We start from the raw sequence: 24,597 nt of genomic DNA, 5'->3' as shown, positions 1-24,597 counted from the left end.
ACGACCATGTGGCCAGCGGCAGACGGTTAGTTGATAATATCCTATGTTTGATCAATTTAGCCTTCTCAAATCATCACAACTTGCCTAAAAAAATCTATACATATAAAACAGCTCAAGTATATCACAATGTTAGTTTAAATGCTTAACCTACATAAATGAGAGTGGAAGCTAAAGCACGCTTTACAAGACATGGAGGTGCCAGCGCAATCACTTGCATTGGAAACATCTTAAAATATGCCGTTATTTTTGATAAGAGTAATACATCATTCGGAACTGTAAAGGGTCTTCTTTTATTTGTGTGCACTCACAATATCAACAAAACGTTGTGCTTTTGTAAAACATAGAAAAAATAGTTGGAGGAGAAAATGAGAAGAGTTTTTCGCCCTGCCCTATTTTTTGAACCGAAGTACACAGACAAAGAACTAACCGTGTCTGACCTTCCCAACGTGATTACATAATGTGTAGACGTGCATCATAGAGCTAGTGCAAGATGAGCATTTGTGGTTAAACACTATATAAATGTTTATTTTTTTAGAAACTGACCAATCGTTTCACTAGATAAGACCTTTATTCCTCGGCTGGGATTGTGTAGCGGCCTTCAAAGCTGCATTGAAACTATAATTTGGACCTTCAACCCGTCGATCCCCACTATGGAGAAAAATCCTAGAATGTTTTCCTCAAAAACCTTAATTTCTTTTTGACTGAAGAAGAAAGACATGAACATCTTGGCTGACATGAGGGTAAGTAAATTATCAGGAAATTTTTATTCTGGAAGTGAACTAATCTTTTAAGTCAGACATGTATTCAGATCATGCTACAGCCACCAGACTGAACAGAAAGCGCACATATCAGTTATACAAGCTGTCACATGCTTTAAAGCTGTTATGGATTAATGCCTCTCCATCTGCATTTCTATACCTGACACAGACATATAAAATACAATATGCAGATGAGAGAAGGTGCGCTTGCTTCCTCGCTCTCGTTTGACCTTCGGTTGTACAGAAATAGATGGAAGGAACAAGACAGAGAGACACAGGTAGGAAAGAAAAGAAAGAATCTGAACGTGAGACACTGCGGATGTTTTAAAGAAATGTAGTTAAAAGATGAAATACAGATTTGCTATTTCACACACCTACTTTACAAAGCTTTGATCGGCAGTATAAAGTGAAATGCAGATAATTCAAGAACAAGTAATTCCAGTTTGAGATAAAATTAAGGATGGTCGGCACTGGCCTCAGCGACTTCCCTTTTATAATGTGAGTCACACATTACCGAGGGCAATTAATTTTATCTTCTTTTCTCCGTCTCCATCCTCATGCAGCCTTGCAAAATCCACCTCCGTATCTTTCCTCTGATTCTGTATGTTAAGTCCCTATCAGTGACTTGAAGCATAAGAGCAGAGGTTTCTGGGAAGACAAAGGTTAATGAAGCAGCAGATGAGGTGGCTGGAGAGATGCTTCGAGAGCGTGGTGGAGAATCTTTGAGTCCCGCTGTGCAGCGCTACGTCGCCTCTGATAGAATATTAATGAAATTAGGAACATGTTTCGGGTCCATCTTAAACTAATTGGATTGTCTCACTCCCGTAAATCCTGACTATAACGAGGTCGGTCATGAATGCCTTTTTTTATACACTAACCTGACTTGGATAAATGGTCTTCTTTTTTTTTGATCTTCCTTTTTTTAGGCATTTTGCCTATGTACAGATAAAAACCATCAAGATGGAAGAGGAGAATGAGTCAAAGCACATTGTAGGCCAGACTTAAACATGTGTCGCTTACTTTTGCATCACTGCACATATGCAGTAACCACTGTGCCAAAGACCCAGCAGGGAATTTAGCTTTTCAACACTATGGTCAAAAATAGCTTAAATTACTACACACACACACACACACACACACACACACAAATCATCATAAAATAAAATAAAAAATAAAACAACATAAAATATTTTTTTTTTACCTATATTTTAAATCTCATTCTCACTATTGAGCTAACATTGCACTCTTCTTTCTTTTTCTATACAACACAGCTGTGTTCATTTCATCAGAACAAATGCAACATAAATCATACTTGAGTCATTTATTCATAAAAACTATTATTTTATCATGGATGTTTAAAAATAAATGACAGCAGTAATATGTTTGATGCTCTTGTCTATAAAAATTCATATTGAAAAAATGCATTACTGCTTGATTCAGATGGCAATATTTATATTTGCATACTATGCTGCAAATGTGATCATCTATTCAAGTCGATGTTTCTGACGTTCTCTCAGTGTGGGGTTGTGCTCCCTAGGAGGATCCTCAGTGAACAACTACTTAAATTTAAATCTGTTCCTCATAAAGACTTCAGAAGAATATAGTATGTGAGTCATACTGACTACGTTTACAATACTTTTATGTCCTTTTTGGAACTTTACAGTTTGAACTGCTGTCCTCTGATCCCTCATTTTTCTTCTTTTGGATTCTACAAATAAATTGTATAATAATATGGGTTTGGAGAAGTAGAAAAAAAATAAAATATGCATTTTTACAACTGTAAAATAAATCAGCGTAGGCCTAGTGACAAACCATGTGTTCTTTTTTTTATTTTTATTTTTTATTTTTTTTCTCTATTGAAATGTATGTTTGCATTGGCCAAAGGTTTTCAATGTTTGTTTACCAACAAAGTTGTTTTTGTAATAATACAATAAAATAAAATATAATATAATAAAATAAAATAATAAAAAAAAAAATAATAAAAAAGTGGTTAGAGTTTTTCACAGCAGTTTTTCAATAAACTTTAAACTGATCCATTTAAACCTTTTTTTTTGACATAGTATCGTATAACATCAAATTATTTTATAATGTTTTAACATAAAACATTTTATTGGGTTTTACTGTTGTTGTTGTTGTTGTATTTAAAGACTGATCTGTTAATTCCAACAATGCACAGCAAATGTGTTTTTCTCTCTCTCTCTCTCTCTCTGAAGACTATAAAGTGAATGAAAAAATAATAATGTTGGCATAACGCAGCGCCAGAGAAGGTTAATGTTATTATAACCCTATTGACCAGTAGAGGACAGTTAATCTATGCTTATTGAATTTGTGATCAGATGAAAATGAAGTCTCGTTAAAAATGTGGACATAAGCTTATAGTTCTTATTTAAGTACACACACACAGATACACACACACAAAACACACCAGCACATGCTCTTTCTTCCTCTGATGACTAAACATCATTAAAAAACTGTAAACCAAGCTGTTTGGCCTTACCGTGCTTACGCTTATGTTTTCACAACACACAAATCTCTGCAACAGTCTTTGTAAGTGTGTACAGGTGGGCCGCTTTTTTTGTTTTACCGCATACAGGACAGGAATGACTGAGCGCTAAGTTCGTTTTCCTCCCCTGCTGATGCCACAGATCTGAGAACTGAATCTGCTCCCTGAACTGAGAGCTGTGTTGTTGGTTTTTTCTGCTCTTATTAAGGATGCAGGTGGTGAACCCGTCCATATTGCCTTATTAACCAAGGCTATTGTTTGCTCGCAGGAGAACTGACCAATTAGGGTGAAATGCTGTGTCGGGTCCCAGGTGAGTGCTCAAGGTGTTCACAAAACATCCAAGGTGCTGTTATTTAAGGTTGCCTTGGGAGACAGGGGTGCTGGGATAACTCAGGCCGGTTATTGTGTGCGTACGTGTGTGTAGGAGAGAGGTGGTTTGCGTTTGGGCTGTGAAAAAACTTGGTGTTTTTTAATAAATCATACATTTGCATTCCCTTTTCCGTAAAAATGAACATTTTGTCATCATTTACTCACCCGCATGTCATTTCCAGACCTGTGGCTTACTTTTTTATGCAGAAAATATTTCAAAAATTGTTTAAATTCATTGTACTGAGGGGGAGGTTTTTTCTTTTTTTTTGTAATGTTTTATCCTTTTTCTTCTAAATGGTCTGAATTTCCATTTTAGGTGTGTGAGTACAGTGTATATATATATATATATATATACGATATGTCTCTGGTCTCACGAGAACGTGACAATATCCTCGCAAAACATTTTGCAGTGTTTACATTAGAGCTGCATGATTAATCGATTAATCTGATCCAAAAAGAGCAAAACAAACAGTCTTTTCAACCACATAATGATCATTATTTCTGTGTTACAGACATTTAAATAACACAAGTACTGGGATAAAAGTTTATAGTTTGGGTATAAAAACTTATTGTCTACAGTAGCGATCAAAACGAAAGTATCTTAACACTCGTATGTTTTGTAATGATTATCCACTTCCACCAGGAGGTGGCGATAACTGCACGTTTTAAAAAGGATTTATCAATGAATCATTCATTCAGGAAATTCCAATACACTGTAAAAAATAAAAAACACAGTCAACTCAAATAAGTTTAGTCAACTTGAAATGTTAAGTTGTACTAAGTAACAACTTAGATATTTGTGTTTGCTAAACTTAACAGATGGGTAAGTAACCCAGCTGCCTTAAAATTTTAAGTTGAATCAACTCAAATACCTAAGTTGTCACTTAGTATAATTTAACATTTCAAGCTGAATAAACTTTTTTTGAGTTGACTGAACTGAAAATTAAGGCAGCCAGGTTACAAATTATTTTAAGTTGACTCAACAAATTGTTTTTTACAGTGTAGTGAAATGAGTCTTTATTAATTGAGACACTGACTCCTTCATTTTCATTTGCAACTTCCAATATGTTTTTTTAAGCAATGAACATTTTGTCAGAACCGCAAGCAAATTACGTTTTTTTTTTTTTGTTTAGATTAATCTAATCTTTCTTTTCTTCAAAATAGTGAGAGAATCGTGATCTCTAATTTATTGAACAAAAAAACTGTGATCTTCAATTTATCCAGACTCATGTACTGTAGCTTTAGTTTACATGTTTATTACAGAATATAATTCATTAAAATAGAAGTTTAAATTCATAAAGTGCAAATTCATATAAAAATGCAAATATATTCTGAGTTTTTCAGTGGAATAAGATACAATTTTTCCCTATTTATTTCATAACTTAGGATTTCTTTAAAAAAAATGTAAAAATCTCGTCTTGTCCTGTTCTCATGAACCTAGTCTCAGTCTTTGCAAAGTGAACATGCAAAGAAGATCAAACACTCTTAACAAAAAAGGTAAAATAGTGATATAGGACGATTTTGAAGTTGGGGGAGAACATGAGATGGGAGTTTTTCAACATACCCTAACTGTCATAAACTGGAACAAAACAGTTCAGGCAGAGTAAGACAAGACGAGCCTTTTTGCATTAAAAAATATATGTATATAAATAGTATTATTTCGGGATCGTTTGAAGCCGCATTTGAACTGCATTTCGGAAGTTCAAAATCGGGGCACCATATCAGTCCATTATATGGAGAAAAATGCTGAAATGTTTTCTCTCAAAAAACATAATTTCTTTACGACTGATGAAAGAAAGGCATGAACATCTTGGATGATGAGGGGGTGAGTACATAATATGTGAATGTGAAAGTTTAACTTATTAACGCAATCAGTTAGAGTAATTAGAATAATCTTGCATATTTTATAGAAAAGCCCAGTTATGATATTTTGATTTTAAATAAATAATAAATAACATGCATGGATGAACAGAATAGAACAGACTTTCTAAATGCATTTCATTTCAGACAAACTGCTGACAGCTCCATACAGAGAAAGCATTTTAATGTAAATGAAAAACACTTGCCACACATCAGTTCACAACACTGAAGAATAACCTCCATCTAGTGGCTGAGACACTGTATGCGCAGTTTACTGCTGTTGCTGAAGGTCAGAGCGATTAAAAACACAAAGAAAATCAGCTAAATGTTAAAAATCTGTCTCGGGAGGCACAATCTCGTGCTCTGACTGAAAGATTGTGCTGATGGCTCAGTTTTAGGGCTCGTCTTTGAGGGAGCGGACGGCACTCGTGGGGTTGCCAGGCGACAGGCGAAACTGATTATGACTCAAGCATTCCAGCACTTGCATGGAATACCTTGAAAACTATTGAAAAACTTCAGCTTTTAACTTACAGTACTACATACTGCACTCTTAAAAATAAAGGTTCTATAGTTTAATGAAGGACCTGTAACATCAATGGAATCTTTCCACTGCACAAAAGATTCCTTATCAGTGCTTCCCCTAACATTATATTAGTGGGGCGCATTTTTCAAAATATGTGTTTAACACAAGAAAGAACATTTGAAATGACATGAGGGTGAGTAATGATGACAGAATTTTCATTTTTAGGTCAACTGTCCCTTTAAGAACTGCTCACAAGCAAAACTGTAACTTATTAATTAGCAATAACTGATATTACAATACATAATGGAAAATGTCCTTCTTTCACAATGAAGAAACCAATGTCAAGGCAGAAAGACAGCATTAATCTTTCATGTCAGAACCCTTTAGCTTAGACACAAGATTTTTGCCTATAATGTACTTTCAAAGTTTTTCATCTCTTATTCTCTTTGTAAGTGCACATCCTTTCATTCTCTACATGAAAACATGAGTACAATTCTTTCCCCAAAAAGATCAACCCCTGTTATCTGGCAATTATCTTTCCAAAGACACACAGGCGACGGTACGAGCTTGTCAGCGGGTCGAGGGCGGTAAAGCCAAACCGCGGGTGAACGGGAGAGCTGGTCAGGCAAGCCGAGCCTAATTAAAGCTTTGGGAAGAGAAAGGTCAGGGAGGCAGTGACTTCCACCGACGAGGGAAAATGTGAAGTCTTCATATGAGAATGAGAAATGTCAGACGCGGGCCTGGGCAAACGAAGCAAAGGTCTCGTGTGATTGAGAGTCTGCCGAAGAGGCGAGCTAACAAGCGACGATTTGAGGCACGAGGAAGGGAATGCAGACGAGAGGGGGTAATTCGACACATTTGGGCTGAAAACATGGCACTGAGTGGCCACAATTCGATGTTCTTCTGAACTTGTTAAAGCAATCTAAAGACAATCTGCTGACAACACAATTATGTTTTAGCATGATTTGAAGCGATGTTGTCACAAACCAGCATGATTGTCTTTCTTCTGGAGAAAAGAAAAAAAGATATTGTGAAGAAAGGTTATACTCTGTTTGTACATACAGTCAAACTCAATGTGGTCTAAAATGACTGGACTGGATCTTTCATTTATGGACCAAAAAAAGAAAAGCAAGACACTTTTTCTTGTGTTCTACAGAATAAATTAGGCAAATATAATATAATATAATATAATATAATATAATATAATATAATATAATATAATATAATATATACCCTTAATATGTTTGGTTATGCTTGGTTATGTGCTCTTGTTGTACAATATGCTCATATATAATAATGCATACATAATCAATGCACATATAAAGTAATAATAAAACATTATTCTAAATGTTATTATTCTAAATTAAATATTATATATTTTTCTTCAATATTCCCTGTAATGCAAACATGCTTTATTTTCTCAACAACAACAATTGTTATTATTGTTGTTATTAGTATTATTATATAAACAAGTATTATTATTTTTATTATTATTATAATTATTATTATCATCATCATCATCATGAAGTCAAGACAATTTTATCTGTACAGCGTTTTTTAATTCATAAATATAATATAATATAATATAATATAATAGGTAAGCATTAGCTTCATCCCACTCCTTTTCAAACATTTTTTGTAATGTATGACGTCTTTGGGATGTGTTTTTTGTTGGGGCGGCAACAGATATGTAGTGTTTATATATATATATATATATATATATATATATATACATATATATATATATATATATATATATAAATATATATACATACATATATATATATATATATATATATATATATATATATTTTTTTTTTTTTTTTTTTTTTTTTTTAATTATGTTTTGTTTGAAATAAAAATGAAATGTATGAATAATGTACGGTCAAAAATATATGTAGACAGTGACTAATTGTAATGCACATGCATGACAGCAATGATCAAAACATTGCATTGCCAATTTGCCACCACTGTGTGAACCAAGATAAAATGAAGCTGTCCTAAGAATTTTTCCCTTCAGTACTTAGGACGCATCGTGATTATCTTCATTATTAAAAGAAATAATAATTTAATTCTTAAATAAAGAGAACCTTTTCCCAAAGTTGATAGTTATGTCTTTTTTATGCAAGAGTGTGACTCTCTCTCTCCCTCTCTGTCTCTCTGTCTCTCTGTCTCTGTTTTAATCACCTCTGTTCTCTCTCTACTCATTGCGGGCGTTTTGAAATGATGCCTGAGGGCTAACAGATGTTCATCTTTATTTCTTTCTCAGTTAGGCCGTTTGCTTCCGCCCCATCAGTGAGTGTTTCCCCTGCAGAGCTCATTCCATCAGAACTGCCCACACCACCCCAGAAACCCACTAAAAAGCTCACCCATTAAGCCTAGCTTTCTTGCGTTTTCACTTCATCGGCACACAAAAACTGCTACAGCTTCAGTTCTCACAAAGTGAATCATGAATTAAAGATAGATTTGCACCTGTCTGAATTTTAGAGCTGCCGTATGTGTCTCTTTTCAGAACGGCTGCTAGTTTCCTCACGCCTTTGCATTATTTATGCAATTTACGATGCTAAAGTTGCATTGCTATGCTAAGAGACAGTCTTGCGACATTAGAAGACAATACACACTACGACATCCTTTAAAATAAAGGCTCCAAAAGGAAGTTTCAGCAGTGATGCTATAGAATCATCATTTCGGTTCCTTTCAGTAAACAAGAGGAAGCTTTTTGGAATGTTAAGATTCCATGGATGTTCTACATGGAACCATAAAGGCCAGTGAAGAGCGTGTGAATCTTACACAAATGATCTGAATCTCAGCCTCGGTTTAGTGACGTTAACTGCATTAGCCATCAGCTATTGCCATTTATCATGAGGTCACTATCAGCCCTTCAATCCCCGCAGGCTGTGTGTGTGTGTGTGTGTGTGTGGTGTACTCCTGACAAGTGGGTGTTTAATGTGGATGTTTTACTTTTTAAAATGTGCCTTTTGTAAGAGGCAGAAATGATGAAAACAGGTCCTTGAACATGAAAGTACACGAGATGTCCTCAGGGATGGAGTGCAAACTCTGTTTACCTGCTAGTTATTGTAATTTCATACTCATAAAGCACAGATAGTGTTACCACACGCAACTACACAGCTGTATGCTGGTAAACTTCAAGTGGGGTTCATATGACAAGAGGAAAATAGTTTTTTTTGCAGGCCAACAGAGAGCCATTAAACAAAAAAAAAGTTGAAAATTCACTTTGTAAAAAGACAGTTCACTCGCTCTTATCTGAATGAAAGGTCCCCTGTGATAACAATTACAGGCTGGGGCACTAGAGGAGAACAGACTGTCAAAACATTTTTACCTTTCATTATTTAATAGTGGGTTTTCATCTCTGTATGTGCTTGACTTTGTGTAGGTAGGATTTGCTATCCTCGTGAGATCATAATTTCACAGAAGGAAAGCAAAACCTAATCAAATCACACTGAAAGGGCATCTCCGCGAGGAAAAGATTCATTAAGACGTGCATTTAATCACTCACTTTAGAGCAAATGCATTTAGCTTATATTAAAGAAATATATTTTAGCCCGAAATGCAGATTCTGTCATAATTTCCTCATTTCATGTCAATCATGACTAAACATCTGTTTTTTTTTTTTTTTGTCTGTAGAGCACAAAAGAAGTAGTTTTGAACAATGCAGGGGAGACTGGGGGCAATTATAACATTTTTACATTTTCCTTCATAACTCACAGACGACTTGAAATACACTAGTCATCTTGTGATACAAGAAACGAATATAGGTGTACTACTTAATAATATGATTCACATTTATTTTCATTAATAAAGGCAAGACTGTTGTATTAAATTAAATCGAGAAATCAGAGTGTTCTAATTGCCCCCTTGGTGGGGGCAAAAAGTTTAAAAGCAACAGTTGTTTAAAGGAACACTCCACTTTTTTTGGAAATAGGCTCATTGTCCAACTCCCCTAGAGTTAAACAGTTGAGTTTTACCATTTTCGAATCCATTCAGCCGATCTCCGGGTCTGGCGGTAGCACTTTTAGCATAGCTTAGCATAGATCATTGAATCTGATTAGACCGTTAGCATATCACTCAAAAATAACCAAAGGGTTTCAATATTTTTCCTATTTAATTATATTTTTCCTTCTGTAGTTACATCGTGTACTAAGACTGACGAAAAAAAAAAAGTTGCGATTTTCTAGGCCGAAGGCTAGGAACTATACTCTCATTCCGGCGTAATAATCGAGGAATTTTTTTCAGGCGCTGCGTAATATCATTGCGTCTGCTGCACCCATGGTACGGCAGCAAAGTTCCTTGATTATCACTGAATCATTTTTAATCAACCGATTCGTTCAAAAAGCGGATTCATTCAATAAGTAAACACTGTCCATTACTCAGAGATGCAAAACAGTGCTGTGATCTTTGTTTGGAACTATTTTCATTGGCAAAATTGAGCAAAAATGAGCAATATTATGTCTAAAATGTAAGTCACTTATTGTTTTACTGAACTTGTAGTTCCTGTAGTTGTAGCACCTGACCACTGATTCATCAAACCTGCTTTCCTGCAGTCCATGTTCTTCTGACTTCTGACTATTTTGTAGTAAGTAACGAATATGCTTCGGGGAAATGTATCAGAGTAAAAGTATACATTTTAATCAGCAAATGTAGTGGGGTAAAAGTAAAAGTTGGCTGCAATATAAAAACTGTAAAGTACAGATACTCCCAAAAAATATTGTAACGAAGTATTATTACTTGCTGCAATTTGGACCTTCAACCCATTGATCGCCATTGAAGTCCACTATATGAAGAAAAATCCTGGAATGCTTTCCTCAAAAACCTTAATTTCTTTTCGACTGAAGAAAGAAAGACATGAACATATTGGATGCCATAGGGGTGAGTAAATTATCAGGACATTTTTATTCTGGAAGTGCCCTAATCCTTTAATAGTGGCTCAAAAGCACCATAAAAGTATCAAAAAAGTGTTTTATATTACAATGGCCTTGAACAGACTGAAGATGACGTTGCTATTTGCTCCAGATCTTTCAGGCTGTCCTTGGAGCATTAATGAGAGAATAAGCAATGCCTGATTCAAAAATTGGTCTTTTGACATGTTTTCAGTGAATCAGTTGATCTAATTCACAAAACTAGTTTGAATGATTCACTCACGAATTGGCCTGATCTGGATGACTCAATAGCCTATTCACAGCAGAAAGATTATTAGAGAATGGTGCTTGCATTTTTTTTTTTTTGGATTCTTCATAAGTCTCATTAATTCAAAAACTCTCTTTTTGTTTTGATAAAGATGTCATAATTTTATGATATCAAACTTACTGTAAGTAGACAGTTTACTAGTATGATGCATGTGCATTTAGCACAGAGTATAGATGGAAGTTGCCTTCAGTAAAGACAGAGATTGATAGGATTTCGTTTTACACGCATTTAATCCAGTGAAGCTTAGTCGGTAAAGAAATGACTCGTCTTGAGTTATCAGCTAAGATACAGTCACATCAATCAAGAACCATGTTTTTCTAAGCCATGAGTGATTTGAGTCTAACTCGCATCGAGCGAGGAACCTCGGTCTAAACCTGGGCCAAATATAATATTGTCTAACAAAAAGAGGCTGAATGTTATTGGAGGGTAAATAATCAGTTGTGGAGCTTGTGGTTTTGGTGGCAAAATGTCATGTGGATAATTTGCTCAAGGCGGTGGGAGGGAAAAAGCAACCAGACATTTAAATGAGAAAAATGAGCAATGCCAAAAATGCTTTGTAGTGAATATGAAATTTACTCAAGATGAAATTGCTATTATATTCTGTCCTGAAATAGCCAGTACTCTACGGGAGAATGATTTTATTTTATTATACATTTCACAAAGAAATTTCTCCGTGTGGAGAATTTGAGTGGCTTTTAGGAGTGCATTACAGTGTGTGACAAATTGAATTTGAGGCATCAACAAATACCAAAATATGCCAAAATCTGTTCCAGGGGGGAAAGTGTTCCTGCAAAATTATGTTTGCAAGTCATACAGTCCTATAGCAAAGATTATATGAAGTCAGAGTGTAATGAGATGAAGAAAATGAATTCACCCTGTAAAACTGACTGTCATACTGGGCTAAAATATTTCTCTAAAATCATTAAAGGATGGTGGATAATTAGGCTAGTGAGGTAGGAGCCAAACCACCGTGCGGTAGTTTTAAACAGCGAGCGCCACGGGGAAAAGGTAAATGCGCGCAGCAGAAAGTGCAACCGCAGCAGATTGTAGACAGGCGAGAGGAAAATGAAACGGCGGAAGTGCCAAAACCCTGCAAGAGAAGCGGTCAGCTACGGGTGGAAGACTGTCAGCGAGAGAGTACACAAACGAGTAAAGATGGGATATAACGAAGTACAAATACTTCGTTACTGTACTTCAGTAGATTTTTTCTGGTATTAGTACCTTACTTCACTATTTATTTTTCTGACTACTTTTTACTTTTACTCCTTACATTTTTACACAAATATCTGTACTTTCTACTTATTATATTTTAAAATCAGACTCGTTACTTTAGTTTTAATCAGCATTTAGTGGATCACTGTTCAATGACAAATCTCGAATAAATCATGGATCGGTTAGTCTTGACTGGCAACGTAATTTGGCTCATGCGCGCCAAACGGTTTCTATCAGAGTAATCATTGCAAGTGACTCGAGGATGGAGTGGAAGCACCCGGGTGGATCATAGAGGCAAAACTACTGACCTGGGGTGCATTTTCCATACAACGATGTAACTCGCTGATTAACCTTCATAGTACGATGCATTGTTCACGACTGTGTCCCGAACAAGGTCGCATCTCCGTTGTTTGAACCACATTAGTTCATCAATGTAGGGCCGTTTGTTAAAGGAGAAGTCCACTTCCAAAACAAAGATTGACATATAATGTACTCACCCCCTTGTCACCCAAGATGTTTATGCCTTTCTTTTTTTCAGTCGTAAAGAAATTATGTTGGACTGATATGGTGCCCCGATTTTAAACTTCCAAAAGGCAGTTTAAATGCGGCTTCAAATGATCCCAAATGCGGTTGCAAATGATCCCAGCCGAGAAAGAAGGGTATCAGTTATTTTAATAAAAATAATACTATTTATATACTTTTTAATGCCAAACGCTCATCTTGTCTCACTCTCTTACTTTTGTCTGTTTTTAGTTCTGGTTCATGACAGTTAGGGTATGTCGAAAAACTCCCATCTCATGTTCTCTCTCAACTTCGAAATCGTCCTGTGTCGCTGTTTTATCTTTTTTGTTAAGGGTGTTTGATCTTCTTTGCATGTTCACTTTGCAAAGACTGGGTCGGTACTTCTGCAGCGATGTAGGATGATTTTGAAATGATTTTTGAAGTTGAAGATACAATTGGAGTTTTTCGACATACCCTAACTGTCCTGAGTCAGAATACACAGAGTTCAGGGAGAGTGAGACAAGACGAGCATTTGAGATTAAAAAGTATTTCAATCGTATTTTTTTTAATGAAAATAACCAATCGTTTCACTAGATAAGACCCTTCTTCCTCGTCTGGGATCATTTACAACCGCATTTGGGATCACTTGAAGTCGCATTTAAACTGCATTTTAGAAGTTCAAAATCTGGGCACCATACCAGTCCGGGGTTCCCTTAGGCATTTATGCGCATGCGCACTATTAAAAGCGGCTCTTACAGAGGAAGCTTAAAAATGCATGGATTATTTATTTATTTATTTATTATTTAAAAAAAATCTATTAAAAAATAGATTTATCAGAAAAACACATCAGAGAAAAATAGAATTAAATACTGATTTTTACTATATTTAATTTATTACTATAACATTAAATAATTGTCTAAGTTGTTATATTTATTAGAAAAACACATCAGAGAAAAATAAATTAAATTACTGACATTTTGAATATCCAATGCATTATTATAACATGAAATAACTGTCTAAGTAATAGTTATATTTATTAGAAAAACACATCAGAGAAAAATACAAATAAAATAAAATACTTTTATTTTGAATTGAATTTTAGTATATTCAATTTATTACTGTAGCATAAAATAATTATCCATATCTAGCAGAACTGTCCCATTTAGCAAATTCCTACTGTTCTGTCCAAACAAAAAAAATATGTACTATACAATATACTGTATTTCAAAATGAATAATCACTCACTGCTGTGTCGCCTATGTTGAATATGTTCCACTGCGTCATCAAGAACACCGTCAACGAGCATTAATGTGTTAATAAAGCTTTGCTATTCACTCCACACTATACACATTATGGTTCTTTGTGATGTGCTGCATTGACCAGCCCTGCTTCAACTCACTATTCACATTCAAACATAATCACTGCTTGTTTTATATAAATAGCCGCCCCACATTACATGTTAACATAAAAGCAGAAAAATGGAAGTTGACTATTCTATTGGACCCAAAGTTATGTTATGTTTACAGTAGAGCCCTTAATTACGACCCAGACCTGGTTTTATAATGCCATTGGAAGTGAGAGGAGCTATTTATGTGAACCTGGGTTCTGTCTTCATTACTGGCTGGAAAATGAAGCACTTAGACACAACACGACGAAAGGACATCTCCTGTGGGTTCGTTTCTCCCCCTCCGGTGTACAAGTTTGCTACTTTACGAAAGAAAATGATTATCCTTTGGTATTCAGAGTGGATGAACAATACAGTATATTGAGCAGTTGCTGATGATATTTGTTTGTGTGTTGGTGGTAGAGATGCCATCTAGACGTAATTAAATCTGCCGGTTCAGAACTGATGGGAAATATGAATCCCTAAATAAGCGCCCACAACTGTAGGCAAAACAAAATTGATCTTTTGGAAAAATACCCCAGATTATTACATTATGATTGAGTGACATGATTGCCAGAGTTTCTGTGTCTTAACTAAATAGTGACGTGAACAAGACTGTGCAGCAGTGCTGGGGAGTAATTAACTGAAAGTAGTGACGTCACTAAATTGACTAGCATATTTTAACTGCCATGTTTTAGCTGGCTTTTTTTTTTTGGCAGAAGCTATTTACAGTAATTGCAAATATAGATAGATGCTATTTACACTATGTAAAAATAGGAGTATTTTCTTTGCAATAATAGTAGTTCCATTTTATGTGCAGCAATGTGCACCTCAGTATTGTCGTACACTATAAAACAATATGCAATAATAACATATTGAGTGTAAATTATTATTTTTATTAAAATTACTAAATGGATGCGGCTTTGGGACAGTAAAGCCCTCCCTATACCTACCCCTAACCACTAAACACCCGTGAGGCATGTTATTTCCACTTTTTGGTTATTTTCTTTATTTTTATTGAAAATAAATGCCTTTCCTTTCTAACAGGTGATGTTAAAAGGGAGATGAACGAGTTCGGCCAAAGGTGGATTCGAACTCGGGTCGATCACGTCAAAAAACAATTGCTATGCACTTTACTATTCATGCCATTGAAGTTGCTATTTAACATGCACACAATCTTTTGCAATGTGTTACCCTACCACACGTTTATTGGCTGAGTCTGAGTTAAGGTCCGTGCACATTGAGTCTGAAATGTTCATATGTGAAAAACTGCCAAAAATTGAACTTGTTTTTTTTTTTGTTTTGTTTTTTATGATGATGGACGAAAGTTTCGGATTCAGTGGGTAAATGTGACACAACATGAAGTCATTTTTTTGTGCAAAAATTGGAATTTCAGACCTTTAGTGTAAATAGCCTCTGTCAACAAGACTTTTTCTTTTTGTTTTGTCTTGTTTTTTTTTTTTTTTTTTTTTTTTGTTTTCGCAGGAATTATCGATTTTGAGATGTTAGGCTTTTTTGTCTCTGTAACTTATTCAAAACACATCCAAAGTACACATGCATTTTAACTAATTGCAACTGTAAATTTTAATTACAATACATATCTACACTAAGCCAGAAATCTGCACTTCTGTATATAATGGTTTATAATTGACATAATTTTTATTGCATTTTATTCATTTAACAACATGCATGGTAGAAAAAAACACATTGATAACACATTAAATTAAACATGAAATTATGAAAAAGAAAGGCTGAAATAGTATTTTCTTTTAAAACATACTCTGATATCTTATAACTTTTTTTTTTTTTTATTGCTTGTCCAGGTTTCTGTTCTGAAAATGTAAAATTTATGCATATTTAATTAGATAATGCCACACATTGCATAAACAACAGCGTGACAAAACAAAACATTACCACACTGTCTTCTTTGTAATTTGTAGCTTTCAGTAATCTAGATTCATTCTAGTGAATTGGTTTGTTTATATGGTTCATCTGAATGAACGAAATTCCATAAAATGATTCACTGATTCAAACTCCTGCTCAGAGATTCTGTTCTGCATTTTAGATGTGCTTGAAGCCAGTTATTTAGTTAAACGGTGTTTGATTACATTTGTGCCAAGCTTAAATGAATTGTTCATTTTAAGGTGAACAAACCGATGAGCCTGTTTCTGCCACTGAGTAAAAAAAAAAAAGGTCATTGTGTGTTTTTAATCTTACAATTAAAAATATTTTTTTCTCAGATTTGCGTGATACAAACTCAAAATTCTGACTTTTTTATCTCAGAATTGTAAGATGCAAACTCACAACTGCAAGCTATAAAGTCAGAATTGTGTGATATAAACTCACAATTGCGAGTTCTGGGAAAGAAATTTGCAGTTCTGAGGGAAAGAAGGAAAAAAAGACAATATTTTTTCAGAACTGTGAGTTTATATCTTGCAATTCTGAGAAAAAGTCTCGCAATTGAGACTTTTTTCTCAGAATTGCAAGATTTGTAGCAATTGCAATTTTATATACCACAATTCTGACTTTATATCTTGAAATTATGAGAAAAAAAGTCAAAATTGTAAGATAAAAAGCCACAACTACCTTATTTATTTTTTTATTCAAATTGCAGAAACAGGCTTTAAAAATAAAAGCAAATTTGTAAAAAATGTGCATATCAGACATGGGAAAACCGAAATTAATAAAATCTTAAAAAAAAATTTACATTTCTATAATAAATAAAATGTCTTTAAACGGTTTCATTTATTAGAAATAGCTCTTCATCTCAAATCATTAGAAAAAAATTGTAAAATGAGCAAGAAACTGTCTCTGATTAGTATATAATTACATACAATATACTTGAATTTCACTAAAATTCACACACTTCAGCTTACAGAACTTCATGACTAGCATGTAGCTTAGCACACCTTAGTGTTAACTACTGGAGGCGCGCTCCATCTTCATTACGGTCCTAATTAATTGACTAATAGCCACAATTAAGTAGTAAACCACTCTTCTTGATAAAGAAAAGTCTGAAGGAGAAGAAAAAGAGGTTTTAAAAGGAGGACAGCGAAAGATAGCTTACAAACTCCCAAGCCTCAAGCCATAAATACAAGCCTTCTTGTCATGCCTTTGATTAAAACACCAGCAATTTATGAATCTCTTTTCATCCAGTTCATAATTCATTAGCCCTCAATGTAAAAAAAATAAAAATACAGCCTTATCAATATTAATGATATGAGTGCGTTTTGCTTTGAATGCTACTATGTCTCCAAGTGAAAATTGCATGCTGTAGTCAGTGAATCTTTAAAATGCATTGATCTCATAAAAAGCGTGAGAGGTTAGTAAATACTACCAGAGGATAAATTAGCCAACAGCGCACTGAGCCAAGAAGACCTGAGAAATCCTTCCAACACGGTTAGCGGTCATAAATGAGCAGGGGGTTCGAGCTCCGCACGCACATAAGCATAATCACCTTGAAAAATGTTTTGACACCTTCATAAAACAGACATCATGAAGACTAACAATGCGTAGGTGTAACAGGCGAAAGAAACGGTGCCATAAATCTTACCTTGCGCTTGTTGTTGGGGCTGACGTATAGATAGCTGAGGATGGTCTTTACTCCCACCTTTTCATTGAGTTTCTCATAAGTGGTTCCGTAATCTGTTGACCTGAAATGTAATCAGAGGCTTAGATGAGAACCTGGGGAATCAGCTGTTGTAATTAAAGACCCGCTGTGCACTTTAAACAAGGCTGGAGTGAGTACAAAACTGTAGCTTATTCATGGCAGCAAAACACTTTTTAAGTGCCTAATTTGATTTAAGGAAGGCAATTACATGTTTAGGAAATGTTGCTGTAATTTGTTGAAGTTATACAGCGGCTATGACCCTTTAGTGCCTTAAAAAGAGATGGATGAATCAACCTATGCTCAGGATCATTGCTGTTTTATGAGGTGGCGTTTTTGTAAGAAACGAAAAAGTGCAGTTTAGCATACTGTTATTACATGTACTTATTATGCAAATAATATACTCTAAAAGAATATACTTAAGTGTGAATTAAATTTAATGTATGCAAAAGCCTAAATACATATTATTTAGAACTGATTTCAAATATAGTCTAATAAATCTGTATTTACTCTTTTTTTTTCCGCCAGTGTTTTGGAAAAAAGTTGTGAGCCACTGCCAGCATTTTTGATCATTTTCACTAAAACGTCATGGCCCTCAGAATGTTTTGTTGTATAAATATCTGAACATGTAATACATCAAAATAAAAACAGCCTCTACTTTAAAAAATATATATATAATAAATAAATTAGAAAATAAAAATCTGTTTTATTCTGGCTTCAAGCATTATTTTTTATCAACACTTGAATGTTGGTAAGCTTCATCTAAAAAAGCAACATTTTAAGTAAAAAGCTGAGAAAATAGTGTTTTTATAAAATACTACATGTGGATCATTGTCAGTGCAATGTAAGATTATCAAACCAAAGATGCAGTAGATCACTTCCATCAGCACTCCCCAAACCTTTACTACTTGTTGATTATTTTTCATATGCATATGCTCACACACGGCCTAAAATTAACACTCGCCAACGCCAAATGTGAGTAAAAATCGGCGTTGGCGTGTATATGTAACCGTGTCAATCGTCAGTTGGCGGGTAAAACTTTTACGAATGACAATTCAACGCAACACAACAGCCAGTTTTTTTTAAAAGATTCGTTGTTTCTGACGTATGCGAATAAACTAATCTTTTCCGAAGACAAAATCATGACTGGTTAGCTGTTTTGTCATAAGCTACAAGAGCGAATCAAATAATAGGATACAAACGGGCTAATAAGGTCAGAGCAGTGTGATGGCTAGCTTGTCCATAGACAAGGTTTTAAAAACTTACCTGAGAATATATTGCTGCTTTATTTCGAAGATTATTTTTTCGCGGCTTTATTCTTTATAACCTGAGAATGTGGCGACATATACCTTGGGTTACGCTGGAACGGAACGGAAGCATGATAAACATCAAAATGTCATGGTGGTTCTCAGTGTTTTAGCGAGAGGCGGTGTTTCATTGACGATGGACAAAAGAGAAACTGGCTTGTATTTGATACTGTACGCCTGTTTCACACATACTCCGTTTGCTGTGCGTATTTTTTCCACGCTCATTGTTAAAGGCCCTTTCACACGGGACGCCGAACCCGACCAATTGCTACTCAAAACTAGCTCAAATCACGTTTCGAGGGGCGTCCCCTGTTAAAAACGCATTCCGGGGGATAAAATACACGTTTTTTTTTTGTTGGGGTCCCTCTGGTAAATTTGCATTTCAGGGGCTAAATATGACGTTATTGGGGTCGCTTCAACCCGCGGACATCAAAAACTACCCACGGCAACAGTGTAAAAGTAGCCCAGTTCCGCTGGAAAACCGCAGACTTGGCAACACTGCATTATAGACTCATTCAGGAAATCCGTAATAGCGTATAACAGTGAAAACAAAGAAATCTGGAAAATTCTGTGTTGGGTGAGAAAGTTTTGTCTCATAAGTAATGGAAAATTCCATGTTTGGCAGGGAAGCATTGTCTCATAAATAAAGAACTTTTAGTTAAATGCAATTAGTTCATATTCTTAAGAGCGTATAGATATAGTTAATATACATACTAGTTAATCTACTTAAGAGCTGCCCTTCAAAGGGAGTAGGGAATAGAGATTTTAAAATTGTAAGCATTTATAATGCAATAAATTTAAACTACCAATGCACTTTACAATACTATAAACATGCATTTTTTCTAATTTAGCACAATATAATTATTTTAAAAAAAAATTGATTTCACAGATATCAATTTTGAAGTGCACAGTAGTACTTAATATGCAAATTAAAGGTTAAGTTCACTTCCAGAACAAAAATTTACAGATAATTTACTCACCCTCTTTTCATTCAAGATGTTCATGTCTTTCTTTCTTCAGTTGTAAAGACATTATGTTTTTTTAAGGAAAACATTTCAGGATCTTTCTCCATATAGTGGACTTCTATGGTGCCCGCGAGTTTGAACTTCCAAAATACAGTTTCAATGCAGCTTCAAATGGCTCTAAATTATCCCAGCCGAGGAAGAATGCTCTTATCTAGCAAAACGACCATACAGTTTTTAAACATTTTAACCTCAAATGCTCGCCTTGTCTAGCTCTGCGATGCGCATGCGAACTCTGTGTCATCCGGGTCAATACAGATAGGGTATGTCGAAAAACTCTCATCTCATTTTCTCCTTCAACTTCAAAACATCCTACATCATTGCAGAAGCATCAACCCAGTGTCACAAAGTAAACATGCAAGGAGGGTCAAACACCCTTTACAAAATGAGGTGGGAGTTTTTCAATTTACCCTAACTGTACTGACTCGAATTACACAGAGTATGCATGCGCATCACAGAGACAAGACGAGCATTTGAGGTTAAAAACTATATCAATTATACATTTTTTTAAAAAATAACCAATCGTTTTGCTAGATAAGAGCCTTCTTCTTCAGTTGGGATTGTTTGAAGTTGCATTTAAACTGCTTTTTGGAAGTTCAAACTCAAGGGCACCATTGAAGTCTACTATATGGATAAAAATCCTGAAATGTTTCCCTCAGAAACATAATTTCTTTATGACTGGAGAAAGAAAGACATGGACAAGATGACAAGGAAGTGAGTAAATTATCTGTACATTTTTGTTCTGGAAGTGAACTTCTCCTTTAAAGCATATTATTCAACATCTGCAACATCATCTACAATTATGTGATAATCTTTACTTTTGTTACATCCATTTTATGTTAAATTATCTGTTACATTTCAGGCTTTTGGTCAAGTTATTTCTCTAAAATAATGGTCTATCATGTACTGATCTCAGTGTAAATTATATGAAAACATGATTTTTACCCATGCAGAGCCAGCTCCATCCCATAACCATAATAGGGTGCAATCTGATTATACAAAAATGTTCAAATGAGATCATACAAATTCACATCATTTAGCAACCAGTTTGTCAAAATATAAAATAATTACGAATTGCCATGAGACTGTGTTGGATTAAGACTTAATAAATAAAATGAAGTTAATTAATTTAAAAATAATATATCATATCAGAACAGGTATTTATTAACTTTTTTAACAGACAATAAATTCACAAGTGTAATCAGTTTCATTTTTTTTTTTTTACCCATGTAATGCAATAAGGATCTATCATTTCAGTTTTACGTAATGAGCTTTAATGAATTTTATATCTTATCAAATCTTGTTGATAGGGAATTTAATACTTTTTACATCAGCAAATATTTAGATTTAGTTAAAAAGTCATTTCTGTAAGTAGACACCCTGCCAGCCCGTCACCCTCATGCTCATTGGTATTCACACAAAATGTCAGCTTTTAATTAAACGTACAGTATGGGGGAAGTTAAAGAAAAGAGACCATCAGTCAAAGCTGAGGAAAAACACACAAAGAGTTTTATCTTGGGAATCTGTCATCGCTCAACGTGAAGTTTTAATGCTAATGAGACCTTGCTAACTGACTTTTCATTTTCGACTTTCAATGTTCTGAGCTCCGTATATTAAAAACTCAGCAGATATCAGTTCCAACTAAAACCCACAGGCCAATAGTAACAGATTTTTTTTGCTTTGTCTCTTTTAATGTTTGTCATTGGATCAAGAATAAGGCAGTACATCGGTGCAACAAAATGAGAATAAAATCCAAGAGACCGACTAGGTCAACATAACAATGTTCAATAACAGGAGCATTAAATAGAATACACAAAGACAGCTGGTCAGGATCACATTAATCCTACAAATAAGACTTCACAAATGACCGTTGAAACAAAGGGAGCATTTAACGGTTGACTAATGAGTTCTAAATGCAACACAGGTGTGTGGTAACTATGGTAACAAGCTTCAGATAAACAGGGAATTCCAGAGAGGATGCCCTCTGTTGACTGTTAGGGGAACAACAGACACTTTCCTGACATCTACATAAACAGAGTCATTTCATAGGATACAGCTTTGCTGCTCTGGTGCTATATGTAGCATTTCTCGGTTATTAACTAAATATATGTCATTTTCTAGACTCTGGAAAATCCACAGAGATGAAATTAAGGTTCTCAGCATTGTAAACAGAATAGAAACAGTAATTTAAAAACAGCTCTTTTATATAAGCAACTTACAGCACACTCAAGGACCTTTTGCAAGTTTCAATGCAACACTTTGTTGCACTGCACAATGATAAGTTTGCTATGTAGCAAAGCGTGCATTTACACTGTACATTGTACAAATAAAAAAAAAAAAAAAAAACTTGTTAAACATGGGTTCACAAAACTCTATCAGGATGTCCTTGGAAATTTTAATAATTCTTATTCAGACTTTGCAAAGACTTTGCATTGCTTAACATTAGATAATGCATTAACGTCGACAATGAGCAACACATTTGTTCGAGCATTTATTAATCTTAGTAGTTAATAATAGTTAATAAAAACAGAATTTTATAATATTTTCATCATTTCATCATGTATTAGTATTTTTAGTATGTTGATATGAATATTTAGAATAATAAATGTCTTAGAAGTTCATGTTAACTAATGTAGTTAACTAATATTTACCAATGGAACCTTATTGAGAATCCTTTCAGGTTAATATATTGAATAGCTTGATTTAATTGTATTTATTACCTGCGGTTAATTAAATACATTCAAGGGCAACACTATAATTTAATGACTGAACATCATTTAATCATTACTGAAACACTTTATCATTTTTAGTTTGTTCTGGGACAGCTGCAACTTAAAAAAAAAAAAAATCTTTTTTTTCTCTTAATTTCATAATACAAACTCACAAGTCTGACTTATTTTTCAGAATTGTGAGATATAAATTCACAATTGTGAGTTATAAAGTCAGAACTGTGAGATATAACAACAATTCTGAGAAATAAAGTCATACTTCTGTGAAATCAAGTCTCAATTCTGAGAAATAAAGTCAAAATGCAGACTTTTTTTTCAGAATTACGAGTTTAAATCTCACATTTCTGACTTTTTTTCTGCAAATTGAGATATAAACTCACAATTGCAAGTTATAAAGTCAGAACTGTGAGATATAGCAATCGCAAATCTGAGAAATAAAGTTAGAATAGAGTTTATATCTTGCGATTCTGACTTTATAACATAACTGCGAGTTTATATCTAATGATTCTGAGAAAAAAAAAGTCAGAACTGCGAGTTTATATCACACAATTTTGAAAAAAAAAAAAGTTTCAATAACCTTTTCAAAAAGAGTTTCAATAATCTTTTTATTTTTATTTTTTTCAGTGGCCGAAACAGGCTTTTATAATACAGCTGTATCTATGCAAATAACCATTTATAAAATAAATATAATATAATATATATGATTTTTTAAAATATTTATATGGTTTTATAGCTGTGCATATGCAACTTTTACAGTTTAGATTCTATCAATATGTTCATATTGTACATTTAGCAAAGTACACAATGTACTGTATTAATATGATGTCATTTTCTGATTTTTTTTTATTTATTTATTTATTTATTTATTTTTTTTTTTTTTTTGGACTGCATTGCATTGAGTTTTAGAATTAATGGAAATGTCCATAAAATGAATGGATAATGTCCTGGCAAAAGGCTATTTCGTTCATTCTACATCAAAATGTCATGTTTAATTTAATACGTTACTTTCATTTTAATTATTTGTGAAATGTACTAGAAATTTCTGATTAAAAACAGTTTCTGCACTATTTATTTGTTTTTCAGTGTAGTTTTGAATTAAACTACAATAGTTAATTATCCAAACCCAAACTTTGATGCAAATCTGAACTTGTCATTGTAAAAATTACAATATATCTAGTAATCCCTGCCTGTACATCCAAAGCTTGGTGATTCACAGAACTACAGGCGATGCTCCACTGGAGGTAATGGCGTAGTTGATCTTTCGCTCTATAGATTGTGACGCAATGGAGAATGTTGACACAATCAGCCACTCTGGAGTAACCTGGGGTTAAGTGTCTTGCTCAAGGGCTCAACTCCTATGCTTTAGCCATACCATAAAACCACCGACCACGTGTCCTGACCAGAAATCGAGCTCAGGCCATGACCCTGAGATCACTTAAGGATGATAAATAGCAAGATAGTTAAACTAAAATGCTAAAGTCCCAAGTACCTAAAGTAGTTTTGTGACTATTCTGAGAGATCTGAAATCAATCAGACGAGTTGCCGTGATTATGCTATTCTAAGTGTTTTTACTGTCAGTTGCAAGAACTGAGGCATTTTTGTGCCAGAATAATGTGA

The 24,597-nt window shown here is 34.3% G+C and overlaps 1 protein-coding gene across 4 annotated transcripts in view; it reads right to left on the bottom strand.

Annotated features, from left to right (window-relative positions):
- The window catches only part of LOC127180920 (VPS10 domain-containing receptor SorCS1), a 204,307-nt gene that overhangs the window by 65,928 nt on the left and 113,782 nt on the right, over window positions 1-24,597 (bottom strand). For 3 of the 4 annotated variants that reach the window (XR_007829723.1, XM_051135439.1, XM_051135358.1), the window contains exon 3: window positions 17,869-17,968. Coding sequence is in view for 2 of the 4 variants with exons in the window: in XM_051135439.1 (XP_050991396.1) it covers window positions 17,869-17,968 (100 nt within the window). In the remaining 2 variants the exon portion in view is untranslated. Of the gene's footprint in view, window positions 1-17,868; window positions 17,969-19,188; window positions 19,404-24,597 lie in introns of those variants that run through there. The other variant, XM_051135567.1, reaches the window with a different exon arrangement.

The sequence above is a fragment of the Labeo rohita genome, chromosome 1, assembly GCF_022985175.1.
Source record: "Labeo rohita strain BAU-BD-2019 chromosome 1, IGBB_LRoh.1.0, whole genome shotgun sequence".
Lineage (NCBI taxonomy): Eukaryota > Metazoa > Chordata > Actinopteri > Cypriniformes > Cyprinidae > Labeo > Labeo rohita.
Note: the sequence above shows the minus strand (reverse complement) of the source record. Positions and strands in the feature narration are given on the sequence as shown.